Source organism: Bacillus rossius (genome assembly GCF_032445375.1).
Source record: "Bacillus rossius redtenbacheri isolate Brsri chromosome 9 unlocalized genomic scaffold, Brsri_v3 Brsri_v3_scf9_1, whole genome shotgun sequence".
Lineage (NCBI taxonomy): Eukaryota > Metazoa > Arthropoda > Insecta > Phasmatodea > Bacillidae > Bacillus > Bacillus rossius.
In genome coordinates, this window is record NW_026962012.1 from 14,860,895 (window position 1) to 14,877,740 (window position 16,846).

A 16,846-nucleotide genomic window follows, 5' to 3' on the forward strand; every position below is an offset into this window, starting at 1 on the left:
TCGCGGCTCTGAGAAACAGAGTGTTAAGGGGGTGGCTGGTAATGGAGCCGCCTGCGTAAACGATAGTGTTGATCGCCCTCCGACCAACACAATCACACGAGGAGCTGCGGGGAAACAGCAGCGACTGCTCGTGTAAAACATCTAGCACCTCTAGCGAAACGGAGAGAGACATTCGACTGAGAATTCCTTTCCACGTTACAGAGTTACGGCAAAGTATTTATATAACATTATCTGTGACCGCGACGTGGTTCACATGTGATTAAGGATGACTAGTCGGTTTGGACATAACCGTATGATTTGTTTGGATAACTAGTACAACATTGTAATCCGAAGGGATTGAGAGGTCACCTGAGTCTTTATAGCTTCTCCAAGAACAATAGAGGTACGTTTTTCTTAGCATAGGCATTGTTCGTAGTGTGAACATAGAGCTGGGCGTGCGAGAAGCAATTGACACGTGTTAATATTAACTCGGTTAGTTAAAAGCCTTATCTAATATTGCTTTGAGCTACTTTTTTTCCACACTGAATTCATAAACGCATACTTATCCCCACAAAAATACCACACTTATATATTATTGTAACTTATTTATTAATTTATAACCTATTAAATTATTACAGTATTATAAAGTATCACTTAAAACCGCATCAAAATGCTACCAAAATCTTCAATCGTTGCTAATAATTTCGAATTAATACCAAAAAAAAAAACGCTAAAGTCTGAGGAAAATCGTTGTTACTATAAAAATAAACAGAAAATATAAAAACTTTATAAGAATAAGTAACGCAAAGACAACAAATAAGATCGCTTGCACGGCTGGGTAATTATCAACCAAGCTAACACCTTTCCAGGTCAACAAAAATGAATAATTATCTTCTTTGTCTGAGGCCCCGACTGTTCAAGCCGACATTTCGCACAAAGGTCAGCGGGTTAATTACGAACACACACTCTGCGGTCTAAGTGTATATATACAACGAAAGTTGTGAAGAATACCACAGGAAGAAGCAACACGGTTACGAACACATAAATATTGACGACTTTGTGACGGTTTATAACGCAACCGTTGAGTACGAGCATACAATTCAGGTGATATTATACGCACCGAAGCTACGTTATATTCTATGAGTAGGGACACCTGTATTTCGCGAATACATTTCGTGTCAAGGTATTTCACAAAATACTGTAGCTTTTCTCCTGTGGTTATTGGCTGAGGTCGGTGAGAGGTGTCGTCCCGCTCTTGACGGGGCCAATGAGAATGTGGTCACCGTACTGTTGCACCCTCACAATTTGCCATGACTCTTATAAAAAGCTACAGTGTTTGGTGGAATACCTTGACACGAAATGTATTAGCGAAATACAGGTGTCCCTATCTATGCGTGTTTCGGTTGGAGTGACAAAGGGAATACCAGGTAAGTGATTTAATTATCCTTTAAAATATTATCCTGCTTCTATTTGAAAACGCAATTGTAGTAGCAGAATTTGGTTTTCAAATGTGAGTATGATATAAAACTAAAAAAGGAACTAAATAATAAATATTTGTGTGAGGTTAGTGTTGCTGTTTTACTGTTTTTACCACATAAATACTGTTTTTTAAATCCGCAATCATTTAAAATTAATATTTTGTGGTTTTAATACGGTCAACATAAGAAAATAAATACATAAATAAAACTCAGTGTTTCGAAAAACATAAATCCTATACTTAAATTCAATGTAATTTACATGCATAATGCGAAGTAAATACATTTGATGTTTATGTATTGCACAAAAACTTTATTTGTAATGTAATTTTAAAATTTGCCTGTATAGTTACAGAAATCACAATACTGAACTAGTGATAGCTAACTAATATTACATTGGTGTTAAAATTTCTTATGTCGATCTCTATTAAAGGTTAAAAATCAGATAAATAATTGATAATCTATAGATAGAAATTAGTTTGACTTTGGTTATCACTTTTGTGTTAACTTAATTTTATGTTTAAACCTTTAGCATTTTATAACAAGTGGCGCTGATCATAATTTTGTTGAACATCATGACGATATTTCAAGTAGGTATTTTACCGTTTTAAGGATTGGTTAAGTTTGGTTTATAATACTGCATATTGTCTCAATATTTATTTAGGTGAGGTTAGATACATTAAAAAAAGTTTGGAATTGTTTTATATATTTTTCTAATATTTAAAAAATATTGAAAATAGTTTTTTTTTAGAAGATTTACCTAAAATCTTGTGGATGGTTAGGTGACATACACGTAAAATTGGCTGAACGGTTAGTTAGTGTAGTTAGTGACATTGAAACTTCTAAATGCAGTAATGCATTAAAGTCAAATACACAATTTATTTTATGAATGCCTCTCTTCCTTGTTAAAAGATAGGCACCTACCAAACTATTGTTTCCACCAAAGTATTTAATGTGTGGAAAATATTTCGGGTTCTACAGAATGGCCCTTGCTACTTTTATGGTGACTATCGAACAGGAGGAGGATAAAGTAATGAGTTATGAAGTCAGCGAAAATTGTTAAGAGACTCTCAAAATCCCTTTCGTTTGGCAGAGGATAAGTTCAGGGTAAATTATTGACTATCACCAGCAGTGGCAAAAAATGTGCGTAACGTGTTTCATCCATTTCTTCATCATAAAAATAACACGGGGCTATCAATTGAATTACAGGTAAATATTCGGTTTTGTTTGTTCATCAGTGAATATGGAGATAATACTTATGTTTGTGGCGCAATGCAGACTAACATGTTCTTAAGGTTGATTTTCTATTTAAAAAATTCTCTCCTAATTCTGAAAAACAATTATACTTAATAATGTGATGTAGTTATTATAACACTGTAATATGCTTTTATGTCCCACATATACCTTTCAAGTGACAATGTCACAAGGCTATGGAGCAGTTCAGTGCTACCTGCATTTAACATACTGATTAATCTTTTTAAAATTTAAAATTCTAATTTTAAAATAAAAAATAAATACAAGTTTTATAGCTGTAGTGGCTAGAAAATTCTTTAACAGATAAAATAATTACACTTTTTATTTTTTTTTTACTTTTTATGTAGTTATTTCCTCATATTACATATTTATAACTTCATGAATGATGGATTGTGTGAGCCATCACTTGTAAGTAGCATCAGAGAATATACAAAATAAAGAATTTTAAATTTTTTTTAGTAAGTGGTTTTGGTAGTTATGTAAATGAAAATGGATTAGGAATTGAAAATCCTGAAAAAAAATGTGTACACACCCAATAGAAATTACAATACGTTTTTTTTTTTAAAAAGAGAAATATTAAAAATTAGGATAATACTAATTTTCTTTTTAGCTAATAGGTATTAGAAATAGACAAGTTTTCAGTGCTATACAGTAGTTAAACTTTATTTTCCTACTCATAAAGTATTTAGAGTGATTTTAAGATAAGGAAAAATTTACATTTAAACTGTAATATAATTATAGAGTTTGATAGTAAATTGTCTAGTTATGAAGTTTCTTTAATTGGCATAGATAACAAATAAAAGAACAAGTTTGCTACAATAAAAATTGGTTTATAATTGTCAGGTCCTAAATACGTGATTTTTTGCTAACGTTCTATTGGCCAAGATTTCTTCTTGAGTGTATCACAATCTTCAGTTACAAACTGTTTGAAGAGAATGGTAGGTAAATACTTTATTTGAAAACCCAATCTATGATTTGGTAAATTTTGCAAGAAGTGCAGCAGAAAGGGAAGCCTCCAAGACTAGATTCCAAGGAGCCACAGGATTCAGAAGTGTGTCGACCGCGATGTCGAAGTCGTGCTGGCTTCCCTGCACCCAGGCACGCCTCGGAAGCACCAATCCCGGACGTGCTACCTCCGGCAGGTGCCAGGCAGCGATATTATTCGCGCGTCCCAATATAACACACCTATATTACGGCACGAGTCAGAGTACTGGTGGCACACACCCACACGCAGAGTAGTGAAAATTACGATACACAAGTCCCTAAATGGTGGCGCACCGCGAACTAATTAAAGTACTATAAAAATAGTGCAAAACGTTTGTAGCTAAAGTAACATTTAGTTAACAATTAAACACAGTACAAATGATTTAAAAAAAAGAATTGTGTTTGTTTCGTCTTTTCGTTTTGCTGTGTTTTTGTCACGTTTTAACTGTTGTGCTGAATTTTTTTGGGTTCAATATTTTTGTGCTGCCATCATTTGTGGGGGATTTTTCGTTCTGTGAGTCCATTTTCTTTGTTTACCATATTCTTATTATGGAATATTTTGTGGTGTTTATATCCTGTTGACAACAGCAATTTTTTGTTTAATTTGTGTTTTTGTCTATTGTGTTTTTGTAGTTTTCTTCTACAGACATACATGTGCTTTAGCAATGGCGTATGTCCAAAAGCTTATATCAAGTCATGCACTCCCATTGCACAAATCTTTCAAAGATATATTTTGCAATGCTAAAAAATCTATGACTTGAAAATTCCTTTTAAATAAGATATAACTAATAGAGCTTTTCTGTTTTATTTTATTGTTTATTATATATTTTTTTCGGTTAAAGCGAAATAGTAACTTTAAAATTGAATGAAATAATTTTTCAAAACATAGGTATGTTTATTCTCCATAAATAATAATCATGAATAAAATATAACTTAAAAATACATAAGCCAGAAAAAATGCTTTATATAACTTTCAAAACATTACATATATTTAATATAACACTTCATATAAAATTTAAAAAAAAAGGTATTTTTTTCATAAATATTTACAAAATAGTTCATAAAAATAGATACTATAAATAGTTAAAGGGATTCTTGAGGCACCAATGTGAACACTTTATTGTTACAAACACTTTTTTTTTGTAATGGTAACATATATATTTTATACAATTATCGAGTAAAAAATACTGATAATTAAAGGGGTTTTCATTGAAATTCCGAACAAAAACGTTTAAACATTGAGCTAATTGGTTCAGATAATTTTTTTCAGTATATTCATAGGTAACTTAAATGGAAGTTGTACTATTTATTGCACACAAAGTGATTCCTAGAATACAATTAAACATTGTGAAATAGGTTTAAATTATTATTAAAATGTGGTTGTTAATTACTATGTATTTCGCACTCATCTATTCACGAATGCACGGTTCCATGCAACATTGAAAACCATAAATTAGCTGGTAAAAATCAGTTAAGGTACAAATATTTTATAAAAATGGAACTATAACTAAAATTGCCTACTTTTACATTTATATTCTGACAGTATAAATCTAACTAAAACATATAAACAATAAAATAATGACTCTGAAATGTGTTCATCCATCCAAGTCCGTGTTATTAAAACCCTTAATATGTTAATCATAATTTGTAGTGCTAAGGTAAAACAAAATGCTATCGTTGTTCGGTAAAATAATTTATTAAATAATTTCAGAGAGTAACCAGACAATTTTTTTCCTGTAGGAGTATGTTTAATATTGTAAACACCTTATAATCGGGCAAATTGTGTGTTTCAGAATAAATTTAATACTTGTAAACTTCACTCATTCTACTAATAAAATACCTGTGATCAAAACGTAGACATTGATAAAATATATTTAAATAGATCAACTTTTCTTTACACCCGAATTGTCGACTAATTATGTAAATAATATTGTTTTTATCAATAAACTCAAAGAATATGATCCTCAAATCAATTATTGTAAAATGAAAATGCTGTATAAAGTCTATCTTGGCCTTTGGTAGAAATTGAGTAACATAAATCTGCTTCATTTGCAGTAGTGTTTGATGGCTTGTCTAAAACTCTACCCTTAACATTAATTACAGATTCCCTTGACCTAACATCCTCCCACACCGCCATTCATCACATTTCCCCACACGTCAGGGCTGGAACAAACAGAAAAGCGGTTGATTGATCTATTGCCGTTTCTTGCGGCATTGCATTTCGAAGGCGTACAAACACCATTTCCCGTGGTCCTACTGAGCCATTATAAAACCCACAAGTTACACCACTTATATTTCAGTCAACATTTGAAACAGTCGGTATACATTGTTGGAAAAGCATTTCTGTTAAATCTATAGATTAAATGACATTTAGGCCTATTCCAATAATATTGCTCTACAATTTTCTTTCAATAAACAGTCTTTTTGACTGTAAATTTTCATTGTTCTAAAAAGCATTAGGAAATTGCGTGCAAAGAGACAATTTATGTAAGTAAAAACAAATTTCATATCATTTTTAACTTTGTAAACTGCAAGACAAGAGAAACTATAAATCACATTTGGGACAATTCTTTGACATCTGTACAACTAGCATTAATTGTCATAGGAGAAATTGGCACTCTCATTTATATGAAAACAAGTTATGAATCATATACAAAAAAATGTGAAATGAAGACGTTACGGAAAATTAATTCAACAAGTAATTTCAAATTTTAATGTATACATTACAACCTTCAGACTCAGTATATTACTTAAAACTTTTTATGTGATTTATAACATTATTTAATTTTTCACAATACATTTAATAGTGTATGTGAGAATTTTATTTTATGTATGTTTTATAGATATGTATTTTTAGTTCACTGCGCAATTTAAATGTACTTATTGATCACTTGTGAATTCTTGTAATACAAATTTAAATTAAAATCAGTAGCTAGAAAAATATTATATTTATCGTAAATTTTACAGATCTTTAAAATTAATTGATTCCAGAGTTGATTCTAAAATAATTACAAAAACATGTTAACATTATTTGGCACAATCATGATATTTGGACTTGAGTTATTACGGGATTTATGTTATGTATCACCAGTTTATTGCTATGTTATTGTAAATCTGACACATGATTAAAATACTCTTGAAAGGGTTCCCAAATGCTGTTATGCTGTAGCACATAGAATATGTAACTGAAATCACAACTATCTACATAAACAATCGCCAAAAATGTCATGCAAGAAGATTTACAAGTCGTTGGGAAACAATTTTGTACCATGAATCATACAATAACAGACAGAAAAAATTTACAATTTTGTATTTCTTAGCCTTGTTTCAGTGGTTGTAACAAATTAGAAGTGATGTTAATCTTATTTTTGCAAATAGTTGTTAATGATTTTACACTTACATTAGAGCTATATTTTAATATATATTGGCTATTTGCTATTTAGTTACATAATATGTAATTTGTTTTAAAATTATACAAATAGTATGATATTGCTAATAACATTATTGCACAAATGCGGTAACGTCGAGTTCCACAAAAAGAAAATTCAGAAAAGTAAAATATTATAACAATTTATTGAATACATAACTTTAATTGTATCGCTTGAGATCTAAAATATAGCTATTACATAATGCTTGCAAAGCACTTTATTATGTTGCTTTTCACTGTTGAGTTAAAAACTTTATTCTCTTGGTAGAGAATTTTCAATATTGGTCTGCAAACCAAGTATAATTAAAACGGTTTTTTGATAAAATCGTTGTAAAGTTCCAAAAGTACTCAAATATCTCCCTTTCCTGAAGTAAGCAATTTTAATATTTCTTACATAAATAATGGTAAATTGGTTTAAGAAATGATTTATAGCACAGTGACTTTTATTGTCTTTGGGAGTCAGCGAGTATAATCGCTGCACGTAAATTTTCAAAAGTAAAACCAAATCTTTCAAAAGCTTTGTTCCAGTTCTTGAATAAAATAAGAAAAGCTAACATTAAGATTTAAGTTATAAATTTAATTCTAAAATAGATTTTTAATTACGTTTTGTAAAACTTTAAAAGCTGATCCACATGTCAATTACCGATGTTTAAATTTTTGCTTACGATAAAAATGGTCTGCACTCGCTAGTAACAAATACTAATAAGATTTACTTAGTGCCAACTTGAAGGAAAACCTTACAGTTTTTCTCGTCACCATCAAATTACAACAAACTACTACAAACCTTTAAGGTTTTAAATGAAACCACCCTTGTTACATTTTCCAGATCTGTCCAAAGACACGATAAACACCAGAGAAAAACACTTATCCATCTTAAACTTGAGTCGAATAACCATGGCTAGAATATTAGATCTGTAATCACAACTGAACTCTAGAACACATAAATAAATGTGAGCTCACATCAGTTAAACCCGGTAAATGTACACAGTGATGACCAAGATAACATTTAACATGGTACATTATACATGAATCACGATACAATACCTATCGTCTCTAGATATAAACTTCTACATGATACTGTTCCATTTACGATGGGTCCAAGCATATATCTCAGCTGCAAGACCCCCGAGATTGTGTCTCCAGGTAGCGGTGTGATCCCGATAACAGCAGGGAGCAACATATGGCTCTTTGTATCGCAGAGGCACAGGTCTCACGGGTGTTCATGAGCAGTGGAGCACGAAGAAATAAGAGTGTTATCCACTTTATCACCAAATCATACTACACAGGTCTCCCGGTGTAAGAACAAAAGCATCCACTACTATATATTATGAAGAGGATATGAGTTCGTTCCTCCGATGACTCGTTGGTACTCAGACTCGTAGAGCGCTATGAGGTGAGACCTGAGTAGAGCAGAGCTACGTGCCGGCCGCGACCCTGCTGCTGGGACGGCGCGCCAGAGCGGGGGCGGGCAGCGCTACCAGCGCCGCTGGTGGTGGCTGCTGGAAGCTGTTCACGGAGTTGTGACGTAGCTGCCTGCGCTGGGCTCCGTTGTGGTGCTAGGTGAGACCCGGGTAGAGCAGAGCTACGTGCCGGCCGCGACCCTGCTGCTGGGATGGCGCGCCAGAGCGGGGGCGGGCAGCGCTACCAGCGCCGCTGGTGGTGTCTGCTTGAAGCTGCTCACGGAGTTGTGACGTAGCTGCCTGCGCTGGGCGCCGCTGTGGCGCTAGGTGAGACCCGAGTGGAGCAGAGCTACGTGCCGGCCACGACACTGCTGCTGGGACGGCACGCCAGAGCGGGGGCGGGCAGCGCTACCAGCGCCGCTGGTGGTGGCTGCTTGAAGCTGCTCACGGAGTTGTGACGTAGCTGCCTGCGCTGGGCGCCGCTGTGGCGCTAGGTGAGACCCGAGTGGAGCAGAGCTACGTGCCGGCCGCGACCCTGTTGCTGGGACGGCGCGCCAGAGCGGGGGCGGGTAGCGCTACCAGCGCCGCTGGTGATGGCTGCTGGAAGCTGCTCACGGAGTTGCGACCTAGCTGCCTGAGCTGGGCGACGCTGTGGCGCTAGGTGAGACCCGGGTAGAGCAGAGCTACGTGCCGGCCGCGACCCTGTTGCTGGGACGGCGCGCCAGAGCGGGGGCGGGCAGCGCTACCAGCGCCGCTGGTGGTGGCTGCTTGAAGCTGCTCACGGAGTTGTGACGTAGCTGCCTGCGCTGGGCGCCGCTGTGGCGCTAGGTGAGACCCGAGTGGAGCAGAGCTATGTGCCGGCCGCGACCCTGTTGCTGGGACGGCGCGCCAGAGCGGGGGCGGGTAGCGCTACCAGCGCCGCTGGTGATGGCTGCTGGAAGCTGCTCACGGAGTTGCGACCTAGCTGCCTGAGCTGGGCGCCGCTGTGGCGCTAGGTGAGACCCGGGTAGAGCAGAGCTACGTGCCGGCCGCGACCCTGTTGCTGGGACGGCGCGCCAGAGCGGGGGCGGGTAGCGCTACCAGCGCCGCTGGTGATGGCTGCTGGAAGCTGCTCACGGAGTTGCGACCTAGCTGCTTGAGCTGGGCGCCGCTGTGGCGCTAGGTGAGACCCAGGTAGAGCAGAGCTACGTGCCGGCCGCGACCCTGCTGCTAGGACGGCGCGCCAGAGCGGGGGCGGGCAGCGCTACCAGCGCCGCTGGTGGTGGCTGCTGGAAGCTGCTCACGGAGTTGTGACGTAGCTGCCTGCGCTGGGCTCCGTTGTGGCGCTAGGTGAGACCCAGGTAGAGCAGAGCTACGTGCCGGCCGCGACCCTGCTGCTGGGACGGCGCGCCAGAGCAGGGGCGGGTAGCGCTACCAGCGCCGCTGGTGGTGGCGGCTGGAAGCTGCTCACGGAGTTGTGACGTAGCTGCCTGAGCTGGGCGCCACTGTGGCGCTAGGTGAGACCCGGGTAGAGCAGAGCTACCTGCCGGCCGCGACCCTGTTGCTGGGACGGCGCGCCAGAGCGGGGGCGGGCAGCGCTACCAGCGCCGCTGGTGGTGGCTGCTGGAAGCTGCTCACGGAGTTGTGACGTTGCCGCCTGCGCTGGGCGCCGCCGGGACGCCTCGCCCCGTTCACTGGCCTAGCGTCGGCGGGCGTCGCCTCGCTGGTCTGCTGGCGGTGCAGGGACTTGAGCGAGTCCTCGTAGCTTCCGCTGCAACAACACCGCGGTGAGTCATTTTAAAATTGGTTAACCTCTCTTGACAGCGTCGTCTTATATACGCTGAGACAAAATCACACACACCACAGATATATAAAAAAAATTTGCTCCTGATGTAGCCTACTGTATGAAATTAGCTGGAGTGACTTTGTAAATTACGTTAAACCAAAATTCGAAAATCTTAACCAGGATTTGAAAACAGACATTCTGAAATGCAAGTGTATTTTTTTGCTACATTGCTTACTTTCTCTATTGCAGAGTTTTGTTTTGAAATTGATGTTATTTTGTATTTTTACGTTTTAAATTTTTTTGAAAATGACCCCAAATAATAACTTTTTAACATTATTTTTAAAAAACTCTAACTATATAATAAAAACAGAGTCATAATTAAAGTGAAATTTTTATCTCAACTTTGGTTTCATTAACCATTAGTTATGTGATGCCAGCAGCAATCGTACAAAATTTCTCGACTGATACGTGTACCGGAATTCCAAGAAAACATTCAAGCACTAAAACGACTCAACTAACATAACATCAACTACGTCACTAATGTCAAAATGGAGATGACGAACGAACCATCGACCCTCACAATGTCACGTGGCAATACCGCCTTGTAATTTTATGCTCGGCTGCTTGAGAGGCCTAACTTCTGCAATTTTTTTGCTGACAAGTCGATTAGTATTTGAGCTTTAAAAATATTTTAAACAAACTTTTAGGTTCACAATATATTTATGAAATTAATAACTTTAATAAAACATAATGAAATATAGTAATATAATATTGTCAATTCCATTAAATTTTGGTTAATGGCGCAGCTGTAATCATTGAGCTATTTCCAATCAGGAACCATGTGAAAGTTTTTTTTTGTATCTGAACAAAGTTCTTTAAATTAATAAATCTTCTATCTGCAAATTTTCTTCTTATTTTAAACATCAATTCATAGATGCTGCCTGTTTCACGTAACAAATTAATAAGTTCAAGATCATCATCAAACTAATACTCTTGTGCATCCATTATTGGTTGACTGCCTGGAGGAGAACTGATCTTCGAACATACCACACTGAAATCTTAAAAGTAGTGTCCCTTTGCTAATTGTTATTAAGAACTTGTATCCGGTAGGGCTTGGAACATTTCCTCGAGTATTTGGTCTAAACAACTTAATTCAACTGAGTCTTTGAAACATTGTAACACATTTCTTCTTGTTAAAATAGTAGTGATTTTCTTTTTACTATGAAGTTAATTTTACACAAGAGACTGCCAGTAGATGTTCATCCTTGCAAGAAGACTAGCCAATGGGAAACATAAAAAATTAAATTTACTAACTGATGTTGTAATTTGAGATACAAGTGTGCCTTTCTTTATATGAAAAAAGGGGGTTGATGTAATGTCGGTTTACGGACGATAATTTTACGCGATAAAGTCATAAGAAAACATTGATGAAAGAATTGCATACTTTTTAATTTTCAAATATTATTTACAGTTTTTGCAAATTTAAATTAAATAATTTGTTTAAATATAATCACGAACAATTAGCTATAGAAATAAAATGAAATCAAATCAATGTCAATAAATGGTTAATTTGAAATGAAGAAATTGGACAAATAAATCAAGTTTTTTAAATTGCTGCTTTTATAAAGCCCGCCTTAACCTGTTTGATATTATAGAAGATGTTCTCCCACGGTGATTGGCCGGTTCTTGCACGCCTGGCTCAGGCGTAACGTGAAAATAAGTCATGCTTTCTCGTGCGTGCAGCCGGCGTTCATCAATTTATAAGACGTTATAACGTCAATAATGTTCGTTTAATAATATTGAGATTTATTTGTTAGTGAGAAAATAATGCTGTATTAAGTTGTAGTGGATTACATGTCAGGTATGAAAAACTATAAATGCCAATTTTTGTAATGTACCTACGAAGTTAACATATGCACAAAAAATACCTGTTTATATTACTAACCCATGCGGCCTAAGGATCATATAGATATTGAAGGATGATTCGAAGTGTCGTTTTTGTATGCTTCTCTGGTTATTTAAAATAAATAGCTACCCATAAGTGGTCCATTAATATTTTTTCTTAATCTTTACTTGTTTCCATTGTCATTGTAATGTGTCATTCTTTATTCTCTTCCTGCTTCATTTATTAAACTGAATTTTGGTGGAGTTTACGAGTGGTGCACTCACTGTAGTCGATGGATCTGCAATGAACAATTCTCAAAAAGTGTTATTAAGAATATAGTAGAGACATGGAGTAAGTTAACTGGGCACATACTGTTTCGTTATGAAGTCCTGATGTTGAACTTCTGGTGAGCAATGTGAAAAATATGCACGGTCGATATGACCTTGAATAGTGCCGTCGTGTTCGATTTGTGCATGACATGGACTGTCCTAGCCTGCCCAATGTTTTATTAGCGGGCACTTACTCGTGACGAACTTTATGGTTAGGAGCGAACCTGTGTGTTTGCGGCATTAGTGTGAACTTTATTCAATAATATGAGATTTGGTGGCTGCTGTTCCGCTAAACTTCCAATGTTTTATATCTGCCCAAGAGACGATTTGTGTGAAATTATCTATGTGGACTTGTGAAACATGTTCTGCAAATGGTTGCTGCAGGTCCTTCGATGACATCAAATGAAAAATAACCTTTTCTTCTGACTAGTATCGGGTTGTGAGTCATTTATACATGTCCTGGCAATTTTTCCCCCCTGATTTCTGAGTTCAGTTCTATAATATTTATTGTCGGATATTAAATTTGTGATAATGTTATTTATACAAAAGTTAATTATTTTTAAAAGTATTTAGTCTAATTAATTTCAATTTTAGAGGGAATTAGTTAATACGTGTGAGAACGCGTGAAATTTTCCCCAGATAGTCGTGGTTAGAAAGACAAAATAAGGAAAGATTCTGAATCTCTGCGATAAAATATTCTAACATTTTTTATCTGTCCTACCTTCTCTCATATTTAATTGTTAAAAATTTTATGTTTGAATTCTGTATGGATTAAATTTTCTCCAAGATGTATCTTTTAATAAATATATGTTTTATTAGTTACCTAACATGGAAAAGTATGTATCGCAATACGAAATCCAGTGCTGATTGCTTTACAGACAAACTGATGGTGTGTAATAGGATTCTTTTAAGAGTTGACGTCGTCGCAGCCATTAAGACACGTGGCAATAGAGGCCGGCGGAGCGATACAAAGCTCAGGAGTCCGGACCTGGACCTGCGTGTGAGTTGCAGATCACACGTCAGGGACTCGGTTCCTATTCCACCTATGGGCTTGTGTGAGTCAATGTCGCGTATCACATGACCATGTTCTGCTCAATCACTGCTACAATGTACATGTTTGTTGACAAGAACAAGGAGTCCAGTAGACTAAGTTGTGAGTATATATGTAATTAAGCCACTTTTAATTTTACTAGCTTATAACCTGCGGCTTCGCTCGTGGCAACTTCAGGATATTGCAACGCTGTCAAATATTTTTTTTGTAAATAATTAAAATACTTTTAACTAAAAAAAAAATTGAATATCAGATATATTTATGATTTCAGTCCAACCAAACTATATAAGGTTGAATTGTGTAATGTTGTGAAAGTACCTCGAGAATCGACAAACCGTGTCCCGCCATAGGCAGGGTCTACATGGGTGGAATGGGGCTTATACTCATAGGACCCGGCTGCCCTATGCGACGGAGAATGATTGAGGAGAGGTAGAGTGGGTTATGAGTTGGTAGGGGAAACGGGAGTACTCCGAGAAAACCCAAAGCTACGCCATCGTCCGCCACATTTCCACTTGCGAAATTCTGGTTCGACTCCACCGGGAATCGAACTCGGTCACCATGGAAAAAAAGGGGTTGGGGTTTGAATGTTCCAACAACTCGACCACCGCGTCTCTTACTGTTGTAAAAAGGAATATTGATTAATTTTAAAAATAAATTAACACGCCAATTTTGTAACACTCGTTTTAGTGTGTTCTGAAATATATTACCTTGATTAAATCACACTTATCTCATTTTTTTTGTCTTTATTTTCTGAGATAGCTTATTTTAAAATTTCTGAAACACGTGCGTCCGTATAAAACTTAAATTAATATTTTGTCATCTCTAAAATTTTCACTTCTTTTAATTTGAGTATGTGTGTATAGAATGATTAAAATTAAACTCCACATTTTTTATATTCATTACAGACATCTACATTATTTGAAGAATTTTGATAAAATCGCATCTTATTTTGAAATGTATAATACTGGTATCAATCTTCTTATCGTACGTGTGAGTAGAAAAATAGTTATGTTTATTACTAATAAATATAATTTCCAAAAAAATCACCCTCCCATTTGATTAGTTTCATTTATATGATTTTGTTTTTCACAAACCAAAAGTGAAATAAACTTTCTCCTTCTTTTGAAAATTATTCTTCCTCAGTTCTACATTATTCGCCCTTAGTTATTACCTCCCCTTGATTTGCTTCGGAGAGTAGATTTCATTTAATAAACTAACTTATTTGCAACACAAGAATACATGAATCCGCTCGTTTCTGAGGTGTGATGTGTATACATGAATGGCGAGTAGTGAAAAACACTAGCTCTCATATTTGTATTTTTAAAATTTATTTACGTTATCTTAAAATCTTATCTTATATTACAACATTGACCATCATCCAATTAAAACCAGCCAAAATTAAAGCAATCGAGAGCCAATGGTCAATATTCAATAAATCTTGTAGTCTGGTAGTAATCATTTTGCAAAGTTTACACGGTTGTCAGTTCTAGGTCATATGTGTCGTAAAAACCACTGCTACTCTGATAACTTAACAAAAAAAAAACAGATATCTATTGAAGTGCAACTTCTAGTTTAAAAAATAGAATAAAACTATCTTTTAAAAAACTAAAAAAAACTATTTTCATTGTTTTATTCACTAAAAAGAAAAAAAAATAACAATCTGTTTAACAGCGAGAGAATGTACGATGAATCTGTATAATGAAATATTTTTAATAAGATTAAAATAAGAATCAATTAATAAACAAAACAAATAATTTTAATGAAAAAATTCGTGATGTACTTGATATAGTTGTCTTACATTTTCTATTACTAATGTCTATTCGTTAGGCTTGTGATTTTGAATAGGATAGACGAGAGCAACGTAGGAACGCTTGATATAAGATTTTGTTTTAATTTTCTACCACAACTAGCTATTCTTTAGAATAGAGTCCTATGAAATTGAAAGAATAGAGCACCACGCTTCAATATCATTAAAATTAATTGTTTTTTTAATTACTTGATCCTTGTTTAAAGCTTATTAAAAATTACATTATACAGAGTTGTAGTTCATTTCATCGCTGTTAAAAAATTACTTAAAATTAAAAATTTATTTTTACTTTTTAGTTCATTAAACAATGGAAGTGTTTTTTTTTAGTTTTTAAAATATATATATATATATATTATTTTTTTTTAGTTCAAACTGAATAAATTTTTTTATAAATTCCTCGTAATGCACCAAAAAATCAGTTTTCAATGTCCCGACACTTTGGGGAATGAATGACCCCACCCCGCGAGGAGGCTCTATGGTGCCTGAAGGCTTCAGATGCACGTTGAAATCAACGTACCTACTTCAGTTTTCCCCACTTTGAGAAAAATCGGAGGCAAAAGAGCTCTCACCTTGCGAAGTTTTTGTGTGGGGAACAATGGTGGGGGGAGGGGTGGTGTCCCTGAATGGCTCGAAAACACTACAACTCGAAAGAAAAAACATTTTAGAAACGTTGGAAATTTTTTTTTACCTTTACTACTCCCTCCTTTATCAACCCGAGGGGGGCAGTAGACTTCAGAAAATTTCCCATCATTCCCCGGCCTCATTTCTACAAAAAAAACATAGTTATTGTCTATAGTTCGAAATGAAGGGATTTTTTTAAAGACTCATCCCCTTCCCCCGGGACATACAGCTCATACTCATGAAATTATTGTATGTCTTCGGTTCTACAACAAAAGGATGAGACGTTCGTTGAGTGTTGGTTCACGATTCTCTTCAATATTCACAATACCCCTCAAGCACATGTTGGACATATCGTGTGATACAAACACATGGTATAGCAACGGTCAACACGACACGGTCGCCGAAAACCATTTTGTGTAGTCCGGTGAATGAAAGCACATGTTAGACTTGAAGAGTGACCTAGACTTTTTTTGACAACATTAACATTTCGTTAAAAAGGGCCAGTGTCGATCCCACCGGGGAAGGAGTGGGGGGGGAAGGTTGGGGGGGGGGGGGGGGGGGAGAGACGTACCACTACGTAGCACTTTGCGGATCAAAGCTATAAAGCCAGATTGCAAGTATTACAGAACAGGGCAACGCGAGCTATACTGTTGAAAGATAGGTACGAGAAAATTGATGTTATGCTAGAGGAATTGTGATTGCTAAGTGTCCGTGAATTTCTTATTACAATTGTATAAGTTTTATATTTATGATTAATATTGGAGTCTTGCCAAAATATTTAAGCATTAGGTTAGAAAAAAATTCCAATGTACATTCTTATGCCACACGTAATTGGAATATAGGAGGACTGCTTCAGCTCAACAGTCAAT

At 36.4% G+C, this 16,846-nt stretch overlaps 1 protein-coding gene across 1 annotated transcript in view; it reads right to left on the bottom strand.

Annotated features, from left to right (window-relative positions):
* Nucleotides 1–4,606: 4,606 nt before the first annotated feature.
* Nucleotides 4,607–16,846, bottom strand: part of LOC134542720 (cadherin-89D) — a 153,667-nt gene continuing 141,427 nt past the window's right edge. The window contains 1 exon segment of the mRNA XM_063387193.1: nucleotides 4,607–10,269. Coding sequence (XP_063243263.1) covers nucleotides 10,038–10,269 — 232 coding nt within the window. The 3' untranslated portion in view covers nucleotides 4,607–10,037.